We start from the raw sequence: 14,073 nt of genomic DNA, 5'->3' as shown, positions 1-14,073 counted from the left end.
AATTTCAAGATCCAATCCGGCGGCTTAGTCTTTCGAAGGGCTCATAGGGGTAGGGCGTGCGCGTGTGCGTTCATAGCGGTGAGAGTACGCACGTGTATATGAACATCTACGTTGTACTGTGTTTGTAAAAAAAAACATGAAATGATCCAAAAATAAAATGTGATGTCATCCAATGTTGGAAGTTTAAAACTCAATGCTCTGTGTGTCTTGTTAGTGAGATTATAATCACATCACTCAGTGACAAAACATTGGGTTTGGAAAGAACCATCTGGGGAAGCCCAAATTACACTCTTCTAAAAACCATCTGGTTTTTTTTATAGGATTTGTACAAGATTTTTATAAGATTTGTTCTTATAGGATTCAAACCCTACATAATTCCTTTACGTCCTTCGATTTCGTTTTGGATTAAGGGGAAGTATATTTCCGTCCGTTTCCATTGCCTTGTATTCGCCGCGACCATGAGCTTTACGGGGCGAGCGGGCGACTCTGTTCCTCTTCTCTGTCTCCCGTCCGTGTCCGCGCTGTGGTCTTCAGTCTTCACCTTCGCGCCCCGGCGGCTGCACCTGCACGGCTGAGCGTCTCCGGAGCACCCCGGCGCATCCCCACCCCCTAGGCTCCCTCCCAGCAGTGCCCAGATCCGAAAGTGAGACTTGTAGTCCTGGTTGCGCCGATTGGGTCGAAATCCGATCTTTTCAACTCTTTGCCACCGAATCTCTCTTTGCCAACTTCAGTTGAGGATTAGGGGCCATTATCCTGACCTCCCGGATTTTCATCTACGTTCAGTCCAACCCGTTTCTGTAGCCAACCTCATAGGTGCACTGTGCAGGCCCAGAACTAGCCCCAAAGGGGAAAACGAGAGGGTTCTTTTGAACAATTCGCCGACTACTTACGAAGCTCTAATAATGGAGATAGGTGATGGTAGTCTGGTGTCGAATATGAAGAGGAAATCATCACCAGGAAGCCCGCGTAGGCCATCTTCTAAGAGAACGAAGAAATCCGGGCTTCAGATCAGCAGTCTACCCAAGGTAAACTGAAGCAACAACTCCCCACTGTCTATTACTATTTGTTTTTGTGTTGCTGATGTTGAACCATAGCGTCGACTATGTTGCTCTAGGATATTTTGAGCTCCATCACATCTAAATTGCCATTGAGAGAAGCTGCAAGGACAAGCATCTTATCCAGCCAGTGGAGGCGTATTTGGTTGTGCCGCGCCAATATCGATCTTAGTTGTCACACCGTGCTTTCGCAGTCTGCCAAGACACTATGCCGGATTACTGGTGGAAATCGAATCGACAGGGGCAAGTTTATTAAGGGTGTTGGTGCGGTTCTCCAACAGCATGAGGGTGTAGGGACCGACACCATCAGAATCAGCTATGGACTCTGTGGTAGATACGCGCATCATATTGATGAATGGGTGGAATATACTATTGCATCAAAGGCAAAGGGTCTTATTCTTGATTTACAGTCTGCGAATTTTGGGACAGCAGTAGTACGATATGATTTCCCTCTTCAAATGCTTGATACGAACAAGAACTCAAACTTGCGCCATCTGGAGCTTCATTTTCTTTCCTTAAGCCCGCCTGCTGATTTCCGGGGATTTCAGAACCTCACTAAGCTTTGCCTGCAAGATGTTAATATTACCAATGAAGATGTTCAGCATTTGCTGTCTGAAGGCAATCATCTAGAGTGCTTACGTATTGCCTGCTGTAAGATGATATCTACTTTAAGGATTCCACATTACCTGAACCGCCTTAAGTTCTTGATTATTCTGAGTTGCCCGTTACTTCGAGACATAACAATAGATTGTGGCGTGCCAGCACTGCACTATATGGGCTCATTAGTACCACTGGAACTTGCTGCTCCTTTCAAGCTAAGAAATCTCTGGATTGATTTATCGACTCGCCATTCTGCTTTAGGATTCATCTCCAGTGAACTTCCCACAACAATCCCTCATCTCGAGTCACTCACGTTACATTGCAGTCAATTTGAGGTTTGCATTTCCCATGCCATTTCGATCGTCCTTGGTTCTCTGTTCATATTTGTTTCAGCTGGGTTCCATTTTTGCTGTATTCAGAGGGCTGATGTGGTGAGCAGGCTTCGCAGTTTTTGTTCTCTGCGTCATTTGATATTATACTTGACTGTTTTTGACCTGCCACGACACACAATTGATATCCTCGACCTTGGTTATCTCCTAGAGGCTGCTCCTTCCGTGGAAAAGCTAGAATTGCATGTAAGTTTTTTCCTTTTTATTTCTTCACTTATATGTAGATGTGAGTTAATTGGCAGTATTTGCATGTACTTAACATGTTCAGTTTAACTAGTAATGTGATAATTTTAGTATAGTGTAGTACATTCTCTAAGAGAGAAGCAAGCAATGTAAAGTTTACAGAGGGAAAATTACATTTGGTGAAAAATAAAATATTGAGAAGCCAAGTGTGCGAAAGAAACTTCGTCAATGTTCTACGGATACAATAAAAAACTGAACTAAAATTCTGTCTGTACAGATCTGTTGTGGAACTGAAACACACAGATTCATTCAAAAGGCAAGATGCAGACCAAACAAAAAATCGAAATGAACATGAGTACTCAATGTTTCGCAATTTCACAAAAGACATTGCATGCATCAGTAGTGAACATCGCCAGCATGTAGTAGTTGTAGAGAACTAAATGTACACATCCATTCGTTAATAGCTAGACATCAATCACCACTTGACAAAAACCCAAAACAATATACATGAGAACCAGTAGGTGTATGGACCTAGCATTTTTCTGAAGCCTGGGCATAGAGCAAGGCTGCAGTCTAGCTCCAAGAAAATACTAGCAGACAATAGGCAATGTTTTCCCAAGGCAACCAGCGCTGAAGCCCGGGCAAGTGCCCAGGCAACAGGGGTGCTGGGTCCGCCCATGTGTATGGATGCTGCAGAGTACAAATAACTTGTCATGTTTGTAGCTTAGGTATATATCTACTGTGTCTCTTGGGTGTGACATGCCATGGCACCAAAACCAGTTTGGGATTACCTTGTTAAAATCTTGCATATGATGTGTTACATGTTTGTTTGGTCCTTCCTGGTTGAGAAACTACCACAGTGGTATTCATGCTAGATGGTAATGTACTGTTTACACAAGCGGTATTCTCATGAAGATGGCGAATTGCGGAGTCTTCCTTCATGCCCTCACTCACATCTCAGTTTGGTAAATATAACTGGATTTATCGGTGAGAAAGATCAACTAGAGCTGGCACTTCATATTCTCCATAATGCTATGGTCCTCAAAGCATTGAGGATTCATCCAAGGCCGGTCACGGTTAGATCTATACCAGCACATGTTAGGTCGGAACACCGTATCGCCAATGGTTACAGTGCTGCACTGGAATTTCTTGCCAAAAGTGACCACGGTAATGTGGTGGAAGTAGTTGGAGATTTCCATTTGCCCTCATAAACCTCTTGCTTAGGGTTGTTTTGAGTGATTTTCTTAAGTAAGTTGGCACTGTAGCCAGGGTTCCTATGATCCTACGCCCCGTGGTAACAAGGCCTGGTATCCGGGAATGTAATTGAATTCGAGTGATTTGGTGAAACCGTACTAAATCTTTATATTTTTCTTCCAAAAGGGGTAACATTCCCCCCCCCGAAGTGGAGGATGTACCTCTAGGCCTCTGCATAATTGAATCTATATACTAAATTTGAAATTTGAGCACGGCGTGGTTTGCTTTGTTGCACATACAATTCCGAGAAGTCATGATGAGCCCTATTGGATTGCTAAGCGGTACGTTTGGATACTGGTGGAGGAATCATCCATTCGATTCTCGGAGCAAGGAGGATATTAGGTCCTCACGCCTAGGAGGAATAAGCCTAGGTATGGGATTGCTGCGTTCAGAATCTTCATGGGGCCTTCCGCATTCTCTTGGTGAGTCTCCTAGATTCTCCCTTTGTAGATTGCACCTCCATAGATAGATCTTGGCGGTACGGGTAGCGGTGTAGGGCGATTTTTTTCCATGCACGAACCCTAACAACGTGCACCACCACACACATTCTGGATTGACCATCACACATGCGGCCTCACCGGTCCCTTGGTGACGGTTTTGGCCGGTGTCGTCGTAGTTCCATTGAGATATCCATGGAAAGAGAGGCGTCGGAGAAGTTGGTGAGGGTGAGGGCATGCCACGACATGAAATTGTTGCGGTCGAGGAGGAGGACCTGGCGGCGGTGCAGTGATGGGTTAGGGTTTGGAGAGGTGGAGACGGCGGGAGTAGGAAGGCTATGATACCAAGTTTTTATTTATGATTGCGTGGGGCATAGAGCCTCATATATTTATCTGACCAACAATAACATAGGTACACGTAATACAGACCGATCTTAGAGCGCCGCGTCCCCAAAGCGTCCCCCAAAGCAATTTGGGGCGTGCCGGACAAAAAATCTGTTCCAGCCGCGTTCCCCAAAGCCCATTTTTGTCCGGCGTGGCCCGATACGGTGTCCGGCGCCCCGAGCCCGTCCCCGTCCCACAGGGGACGCTCCAGGCACGCCGGACACAACGAAAAGCAAGGCGAACCGACACGGGCCCGACGCGTCAGCGGCTCGGAAGGCTAAAACCCCGTCGCCTACCTTTGGTCAAACGACGTTAATGGCGTCCCTGTTTTCCCAGGCGACGCAGAGACGCGTCTCGTCGTGCATGGCCGCGTGGCCGTCCGCGCCGGCGTTATTGCGTGCAACCACCCAGCTGCCACCGCTGTACATTAAGACGCCCTGCAGTTCGTCCCAATTTCTCACCGCTCCCAAACCTTCTCGTCGCCGCCTCCCCCCTCGCAGATCTTCTCCTCGCCGCTCCAAACAATGTCGACCTCGTCCTCCCGCAAGATCGCCGTGGCGAATGGCTTCGGCCGCGGCAGCCTAACCGTGCCGGAGGCGTGGGCGTTGTACCACGCCGGCTATACAGTCCCGCCGGACATGCGGCTGCCAAGCAGCGGCGGCTGGAAGATGGCCGTGAACGGCATTGGCGTCCCGCCGCCGCCGAAGCCGGGCATGGAGCAATGGAGGGACGGCATCAGGGCCCGGCGGGCTCAACTCACCGCCGCCGAGCGGCAGGATCCGACGTGGGCGGCCAACAACAACGACGACTGGTGGAAGACGTACTTCAAGGCGAAGTACGACGTCGAGATGCACAACACCCAGGGGCTCGTCGGCGGGCCCAACACCTGGAACAAGGCCGGCCGCGTCCTGTTCTGGGGCGTTCCGGGGCGCACCCTCGAGAACGTCATCCGCGGCATCCGCAACGGCGCTCCAAGGTTGGAGACGCCGTCGTCACCGCCACCGTCTCCTCGAGGAGGACCACCGCAATGGCAGCCGAGGAGGACGACGTACTCGTCCTCCTCACACTCTTCTTCCTCAGGACCGACGCGATCGACGCCGTCCTCGTCGTACCGCTCAGCGCCCTACACCGTCCCCAAACGGGAGGTGAAGGAGAAGCCGGCGACGCCCGTCAACACGAGGCGTGGCGGCAGCGGCAGCCGGCGGCAGCAAGGGATGCGCGGCGGCGCCCTCCTCATCCCGAAGCCGGAGGTGAAGGAGGATCCGGAGGAAGCGTCGCAGGCGGCACTGTTGGCGGAGTACGAGCGGCAGCAGCGGCTCATCGCCAGCAGCGACGACCCCGAGGACTGCCCAGGGCTGCGGGCGGCGTTCTTGGCGTCCATGAACGACAAGGATGCCTGGACGGGCGACGTCAACATGGCGATCGCCATGTCCATCCGCGACTCCGGCAAGCCGCTCGTGGACCTCACCGACGACGGCGAGGCAGGACCAAGCGGCTTGGTGAAGGACGAGCCCGTCCACGAGCGCGTCAAGCAGGAGGTCGTCACCGACGAGATGTATAACTTCCAGCAGTACTACGACGCCTCCGGCCGCCGCAAGTACTTCTAGATTAGGTTTAGTTTAAATTTAGTCAAATTTCGTTCGAATCTATGTAAGTTTGGACGAATCTAGTCGAATCTCGTTAAGTTTAAAATTTCCAAAATTTTGTTTAGGGGACGCGACTGGAGAGCGACGTCCCCCAAACGCGGCGCGAACGAAACACGTCCCCCAAACACTCAATCCGGCGCGGTTTGGGGGACGTGGCTGAAGATGCTCTTAACAAGAGCAAATTTCAGTTGTACTGAACTCTAGAAGCAAACACAACAAACAAAAACTGTATTCGGAGGGTGGGCCACAAGAAAACGGTTGATGAACAGACTCTGTTCTTGCACACAGGACGTTCATAACGACGGGAGTCCTAAGAGCATCTCCAGTCGCGTCCCCCAAAGCGTCCCCAAAGTAATTTGGGGTGCGCCGGACAGAAAATGCGTTCCAGCCGCGTCCCCCAAAGCCCATTTTTGTCCGGTGCGGCCCGATACGGTGTCCGGCGCCCCGAGCCCGTCCCCGTCCCATAGGGGACGCTCCGGGCACGCCGGACACAACGAAAAGCGAGGCGGGCTCCCACATGTCGGCGACTATTTGCATAAACCGTTGGTTCGCGCCTTTTTTCTCTTCGCTCCTCCCTTCCCGCGCCTCCCATCCCTCCGCCGCCGCTGGATTTCCCGGCCGTTTGGACGTCTGATCTCTGCTGAGAGTCGGCACCGTCGACGCGGCTGAGGCTCCCGCCGGTCGTGCCGCCGCCGCCGCTTCCCCAGCGCGTCCCAGAACGCGCCGTCAAATCCGCCCCACCTCCATGCACACAAGGTGCTCGACGACTTGCCAGGTAGGCGCGATTGGCCGCTGTTCGTTGCGTCGTCTGCGTCGGCGCAATTTTAACCATTGATTTTGCTTTAGCCATGGACAACGACGATGAGATGCTTGCCCTGCTGCTGGAGGAAGAGCAAGCCTTCGACGACGACCTGCGGGAGCATTTGCTGATCATCGCGTCCCTGCAGGACATGGTTGACGCTGAGGCGGAGAAGAGGAAGAGGCCTCGCCGCAGAGGATCAAGGCGGGGGAGAAGGAAGTCCAAGCCCCGACAGAGGATGGAGGGGCATACCGTGCTGCACAACGACTACTTTGCAGACGGTGCAACACATGAAGACAATTTTCGGCGCCGGTACAGGATGAGCAAGGGCCTGTTCATGAATATCCTCCACGGCGTTCGAGAGTTCGACCCCTACTTCAGGCTCAAGGTCGACGCTGTAGGCGTTCTCGGGTTCTCGTCCATTCAGAAGTGCACCGCCGCCATGAGGATGCTTGCATACGGAGCACCTGCCGATACACAGGACGAGTACCTTCGCATGAGTGAGTCTACTGCCATTGAGTGCATGTACAAGTTTTGCCGAGCTGTGGTGGGAAAGTTTGGCAAATACTACTTGAGAGGGCCAACTAAGGAAGAGACTGCAAGGATCATGGCACAAAATGCTGCCGGAGGATTCCCTAGAATGCTTGGAAGCATCGATTGCATGCACTAGGCATGGAAGAACTGCCCGTTTGCTTGGCAAGGTATATACAAAGGGCGTCATGGATATTGCAGTGTGGTGCTTGAAGCTGTGGCAGACTATGACCTGTGGATTTGGAATTCTTTCTTTGACATGGCGGGATCACACAATGACATCAACGTGTTGCAGCAGTCTCCGGTGTTCAGCAGACTAGTGGAAGGGCATGCTGCACCATGCAACTATGAGATCAATGGCCACCAATATACCAAAGGCTATTATCTAGCCGATGGTATATATCTAAAATGGGCCACTTTTGTCAAAACAATATCGAATCCATCAGGTCTGAAGAATTCCCACTATGCTACGCGACAGGAGGCTTGCATGAAGGATGTCGAGCGGGCATTTGGTGTGCTTCAAGCACAATTTGCCATTGTCCGGTACCCTGCTCTAAGCTGGTCTCACGACCAAATGTGGGAGGTGATGCAGGCTTGTGTGATCATGCACAACATGATCATCGAGGATGACCGCAAGAATCATGCCAGGACACATGTTGGTCCCTATGAGTGTCAGTGCCCTCTCGCGGAGGTTGATCATGAGTTGCCTGCAGATTTTGCTGATTTTCTCGCTATGCACGCAGAGATCCGTGACAGCAATGTTCATGATCAACTTCAAGCTGATCTCGTTGAGCATTCGTGGAGGATCAAAGGAAATACCGTGGCACCTTGATGTAGCATCTAGCCCTATTTATTATATTTGTTTACTTGTTTTATTGTTTGATGTAATTTAATTTGAACACAATCCTCGCAAACATTTTTATTCATATGCTACATTTGATAAATGGTTCTATGTTAAAAAAATATTTTAAATGTTTGGGGGCGGCGTTTGGGGGACGCGGCTGGGGAGCGACGTCCCCCAAACACGGCACGAACAAAACACGTCCCAAACGGTCAATCCGACGGGTTTGGGGGACGCTTTGGGAGACGTGACTGGAGATGCTCTAATCCTGCCAGCAGAGTTCCCTTGACCAATCATCCCGCGGACGAAGCAGCATGCGTCGTGCGGCAAATGGACTGGTGCGATAGAAGCATATGGATTGGAGACCGATCCCTAGTAGGGCACATATATATTATCCACAAGCAACTCTACTTAATTTACCCCCAAGAGGAAGCTAGCTAGTTTAGTCGACCTCAACCGAAACCAGACGAGAAGCGAGCCGTCAATCAGATGGATCTCGAGGACCCGAACGTGGACCCTCAGGCGGACGACGGCGGTGCCGTGCCGGACTCCGGTGATACTTTCGGCGTCGGCCACGGCATGCTTGTTTTCTTTTTCCTCTTCACAACAGGCCTTGGCATCTGGTTAGTATTCTGGGGTCGCTGGGCTCTTCACCATCCAGACGAAATAGTGCCAAAGGGCCACACCGGCGGCGTCGTAATCGTGGTGGAAGGTGCCGTGTTCGTGGCCATCGCGTCCATAGGATGTGTCTTGCTGCTCGTCCGGATGTGCTGCTCCTGCTTGACTTTCGACTTGTTTCTACAAAAGGTGATGGGTAGTCCTAGAGTAGATCAGGTGGTACAGTAGTCCTAGAGGTTTTTTTTTTTTTTTTTTTTTTTTTTGCGGTACCCACTACTACAGGCCGCTGGAGGTTGTAGTCCTGAGATTTTTTCTACTACAAAAGGTAATATGCCTCATGATATTTTTTACAAGATTTTTTACTAATGCAATCCTTTTAAATCTACATGATCGCCTCAATAGTACAATATCATCACAGGCTTGGCAATATCATCACATGTTTTTATCACTAATTTGAACTTTGCCAGGAAAATAATAAAGCATGTAACAGATAAACATCTCGTCCAAAAACACAGGACAGAAAGTAAACATGAAAGTCTACCCGGGAACGGCAGAATAAACTTTGACAAGGACTCAAAGGCGCATTAATGTTTTTTTTAACATAAAAGTCCCAAAGGACCTGGAATCTATATTACTTCATCGGAGGGAGAACAATTACAGAAAGGACCTTACAGAAAGAGCGATGGATCCAAGCTTGCCGACGGCGAACCACGACGGCCACTCCTGCTCCCACCAGGGACTTGGCCAGTTGGGAGAGAACGAACGTGAGATGCCACGCCATGGTGCAGGGAGATCTTCCTCAACAGGAAGAGAAAACTCGTGCAACAACTGCTGCCAAGAGTGGTGAGGTCAGCCTTCTGACCGGAGATAGCTGTGTCCAAAAATATATTGTCGTTGAGGAACCACCACAAGGAGCACATATTCCAGAAGCTCCCAAAGCCATCCCCCGCCGCCTGCCTCTACAAATCTCCTTCCAAACTCACCCTCGTCGCCAAGGCTGGCCAAGAGAAGGAAGCACACCTGCAGATCACAGTGAAGGGGATAGTGGCGCTTGACGATGGAGCTCAAACTGCAGAGCTCGCCGTCCTCCTCCCACCTCAGGAGTAGATCAGTAGAGTAGTCATATTTTTTTCAATACAGGCCGGAGGATGTAGCCCTAGAGATTTTCTATATAAGGTGATGTCTCCTGAGATTTTTTTGAAGTTTTTTACCTATGCAATGCTTAAAATCGACATGGTCACCACAAGATTGACAATATCATCACATGTTTTTATCATTAATTTGAACTCGACAGGAAAATAGAGGGTGTAGCGGATGAAACAACGCTCGTCGAAAACACGGGAGACAGAAAATAAGCATGAAAGTCTGCCCTGGGACAGCGGAATAAACTTTGACAAGCACTCCAAGACGTATGAAACCAGCTCAGGGCAGTGTGATCAAACCAAAGTGATGGCTATAGTCATACACACGATTGCTTGCTTGATTGATTGCCATGCATTGCTTTAAGTCATATTCAGGAGCATGTCATTGTATAATTTCATGGAAAACAATAGCGTGATATTTCGGCGCTAATAGCACGCTATAGCGTTTCTAGATAGCCCACGCTACACCATTCCGGCGCTATAGCGTGTTAAACTATGTGTTCAGCTATGTGTTCAGATTATGCTATTTTATTAGTAGCTTTCGGTCTCGATTCGCTGCTATAGCGCGCTATTGCACGCCAATAGCGTATTTTTCGGCCGACACTATTTTGTTATAACGCGCTATTTTTTCCTTGATAATTATAATATCGGTAAGAAACCAGCGAGCATTGCCCAAATAACTAGTTGAAGCAACGCGAGGTGATTTAGTTATTGTATTGCCGAAATGGTTCAGTTCGTGTGCCATGTTCCTCCGTTGTGCATCACACATTATGATCATATCTTATACATATTCATGAAGTATATCTAAGTGATAAGTCTTAATGTACCGCTGCGTTTCGGCTTGGACCTCATCCGCTTCTCTGAATTTTCTCGTCTATTCTCTGAACCCTCATCCCGTGTTCAGTTTATCAATTGCTTGTGGAATTTCTAGTCTAGTGTACTTACGACAACGGGATGCTTAATCCCGCCAACCGATTTTCCTTGACCAATCGGACGGACAAAGCCAAACATGTATGTGCGGTAAAAGGGTCTGCTCCGATAGGAATATGAATTGGACACCAATCACGTAGCGCCCATATAAACACAACTCTACTTACCCAACTACTCCGTACTAACCTAGGAGTCCGCGAAGCTAGTTTTCACTTTTGAGTGGACAACGGAAACCAGACGAGATCGAAGCAAGTCAATCAGATGGATCTCGAGGATCCCACCGTCGACCCTCAGGTGGACGACGGCGGTATCGTGCCGGACTCCGGTGATACTTTCGGCGGCGACCAATGCCTGGCTGTTTTCTGTATCTTCATCACGGTAGGCTTTGGCACGTGCTTAATACTCTTGGGGGTCTCGATTCTTCACAATCCCGACAAAGTAGAGCCACCCGGTGTCGCCGCCGCTGCCATTGCTCTGGTGCCAGGTGCCGTCTTCGTGCTCATGGGGTGCACCGGATGCGTCTTGCTGGTCATCCGGATGTGCTGCTCTTGCTTGACTTTCGACTTGTTTCTGCAAAAGATGACGGGTGCTCCTAGAGTAGATCAGTAGAGTAGTCCTAGAGATTTTTTAATACAGGCTGGAGGATGTAGCCCTAGAGATTTTCTACAGAAAGTTAAGAGATTTTTCTAAATAAGGTGATGTCTCCTGAGATTTTTTTAATAGTAGTCGACATGATCACCTCAAGATTGACAAGATCATCACACGTTTTTATTGTAAAGAAGAGGAATTTGGCGCCTTGGACCACATCAACGGGGACGCGCCGGCCGATCCAGATCCCAACAGGCGCACCGCCGATCTGATCTTGAAGCGGTGGATCTATGCCACCATCTCGCCGGAGCTCAACGGCATGATCATGGACTCCTCGCGCACTGCTCAGCAGCTCTACTCCACCCTCAACAATAAACAGCAGCGCGCCGTCTACCTCATCAGCGACCTCCACGACCTGTGCCAGAACTCCCTCACCATCGCGCAGTACTGTGCCAGGATCTAGACGGTCGCCGACGCCCTGCACGACGTTGACCAGACCGCCACGTCACGCTCGTCACCATGCTCACGCGCGGCCTGAACGACCGCTATCAGGTCCCCGCCGAGATCCTCAACTCCACCGTCAGCAAGATCTCCTTCGTCGACACGTGCAACATGCTTCTTCTCGACGAGATGCAATCTCGTGCCTCGGAGCGCATGGCGGCGGTCCGAGGCACGAGATTGCATCTCGTCGAGAAGAAGCATGTTACGCGCGTCGTCGAAGGAGATCTTGCCGACGGCGGAGTTGATGTCGACGTCGTGCAGGGCGTCGGCGACTGTCTTGATCCTGGCGCAGTACTGCGCGATGCTGAGGGAGTTCTGGCACAGGTCATGGAGGTCGCTGATGAGGTGGACGGCGTGCTGCTGTTTATTGTTGAGGAAGATTGCAGCGAGGGCGGAGTAGAGCTGCTAAGCAGTGCGTGAGGAGTCCATGATCATGCTGGTGAGCTCCGGCGAGATGGTGGCGTAGATCCACCGCTTCAAGATCAGATCGACGGTGCGCCAGTCGGGATCTGGATGGCCGGCGCGTCCCAGTTCATGTGGTCCAGGGCGCCGCATTCCTCGATGGCCAGCTTCATGAGGTTGCACCATTGCGTGTACGAGCCGGAGAAGAGCTCCAAGGTGCGCTTGATGATGTTGGTGATTTGAACACCTTTCATCATGTAGGAAAGGGTGAGTGGAGGAGCAGTAAACTGGGGAACCGGAAGAATCTAAGGGATCGGCCAGCCAACGGAGGCAGCGGCTGGCGGCGCTGGGGGTGAAAGAGGCGGCACATGGGTGGAGGAGAGAACGGGTGCCGTGGTGGAGATTACGGCAATGGCCGTGGCGTCGGAGGTAGGAGGAGACGCCATAGGATCGGTAACTAATCCGATACTATGTAAAGAAGTTTACTCGAATTGTTGTGCATAAACTACACTAGTGATCACTATATATTTCTGAAGTGTGTACAAGGCATTATATAGAGAGAGTACTACACGGGGAAGAGGATAGACACGCACAACACACACACTAGCTAAGGCGGTTCCAGATCCTACCTATACGGGCGGCGTACGTCGATCATGAGCCTGCATGCACGCCATGCAGGGTTTAGATGAGGATGGAGGCCTAGTCTTCAGGGAGCTTCCTTATCTATCTACTCCCTCCGGACCGGTTTAACAGACGTGCACGTAGTTCAAGAAATTACTTTGACCATTATTTTAGTCAATAAAATATAGAATATATGTTACAAAAATTATATCATTGGAAACCTCATTTAAATATGAATCTAATGGTATAAATTTTGTAGATATATAATTCATATTTTATTAACAAATTCAACGGTCAAACTTTCTCTTAAATTGCGTGCGCGCCTGTTAAACCGATCCGGAGGAAGTAACATTTATCATTCATTTGAACTCGTTAGGAAAATAGAGGATGTAAGACCCCACCGGTGTCTCTCAAAAGCCCCAACCACCACTGGTAGCCCTGAATGCTGCCGGGTAGCTAACGGTGCAAGTGGGACAAGGTGCGAGGGCTGCATATGTGACCTCATGTGCCGCAACCGATAAGCGGGATGCCGCAACAGCCTTTAAAAACAGATCGCACTTAAGCGGCACCCGGCTAAGCTCTCATGGTGTGTGCACGCTGAAGGATTATGCTAGTTTAACAACGGCATACTACGTGCTAATTGGCCATACTAGTTTGACATGATCGTAACCAAGAAGCAGGAAAGATCAGCAGGTTCGACCAAAATATTTTGAGGAAGAGTTAACGAAAAAAATACAACAAAGAAATTCCCCTTCATGCTTTTGCTGCTAGCTTGCTCTTTCCGGACCTCAGCAGTCAGCACCGCTCGAGGTTCGACCGCTTTGATGCTGTTAGGGAAGGAATATGTTGAGTCCGAAGGGGGCTGAGTAGAGGCAGAGGGGGAAGAACGATGGTGGTCCCAAAGCGTGGCGGCCGTGGCATAGTGTCACCGTGTTGGGTACTCGGCGGGTTGTTCTCATGCGGGCTTGAAAGTGGACCTTGTGATTAGCCGCTTAATCCAACATAAATAATCCAATCTGTCACGGGCGTCCGCATAGGATTATTTGTGGGGCGGTTCATGCGCACCACGGTAAGCCCGCATCCGCTTGCACCTTTACGAGCAGCAAATCAAGTCCCATTTATTAACCGGCACTTCCGATCCACTCCCTTACG

The 14,073-nt window shown here is 50.1% G+C and overlaps 1 protein-coding gene across 1 annotated transcript; it reads left to right on the top strand.

Annotated features, from left to right (window-relative positions):
• Positions 1-643: 643 nt before the first annotated feature.
• On the top strand, positions 644-3,550 carry LOC124688690 (F-box/FBD/LRR-repeat protein At1g13570-like). Its single transcript, XM_047222330.1, has 4 exons — positions 644-1,025; positions 1,115-1,990; positions 2,075-2,230; positions 3,103-3,550. Exons 1-4 carry the CDS (start codon positions 903-905, stop codon positions 3,436-3,438), a joined length of 1,491 nt encoding a protein of 496 aa, XP_047078286.1. The 5' UTR covers positions 644-902; the 3' UTR covers positions 3,439-3,550.
• The last annotated feature ends 10,523 nt before the right edge of the window (positions 3,551-14,073 follow it).

Source organism: Lolium rigidum, chromosome 2 (genome assembly GCF_022539505.1).
Source record: "Lolium rigidum isolate FL_2022 chromosome 2, APGP_CSIRO_Lrig_0.1, whole genome shotgun sequence".
Lineage (NCBI taxonomy): Eukaryota > Viridiplantae > Streptophyta > Magnoliopsida > Poales > Poaceae > Lolium > Lolium rigidum.
The sequence above is the reverse complement of the archived record's forward strand: the minus strand, read 5'-3'. Positions and strand labels throughout refer to the sequence as shown.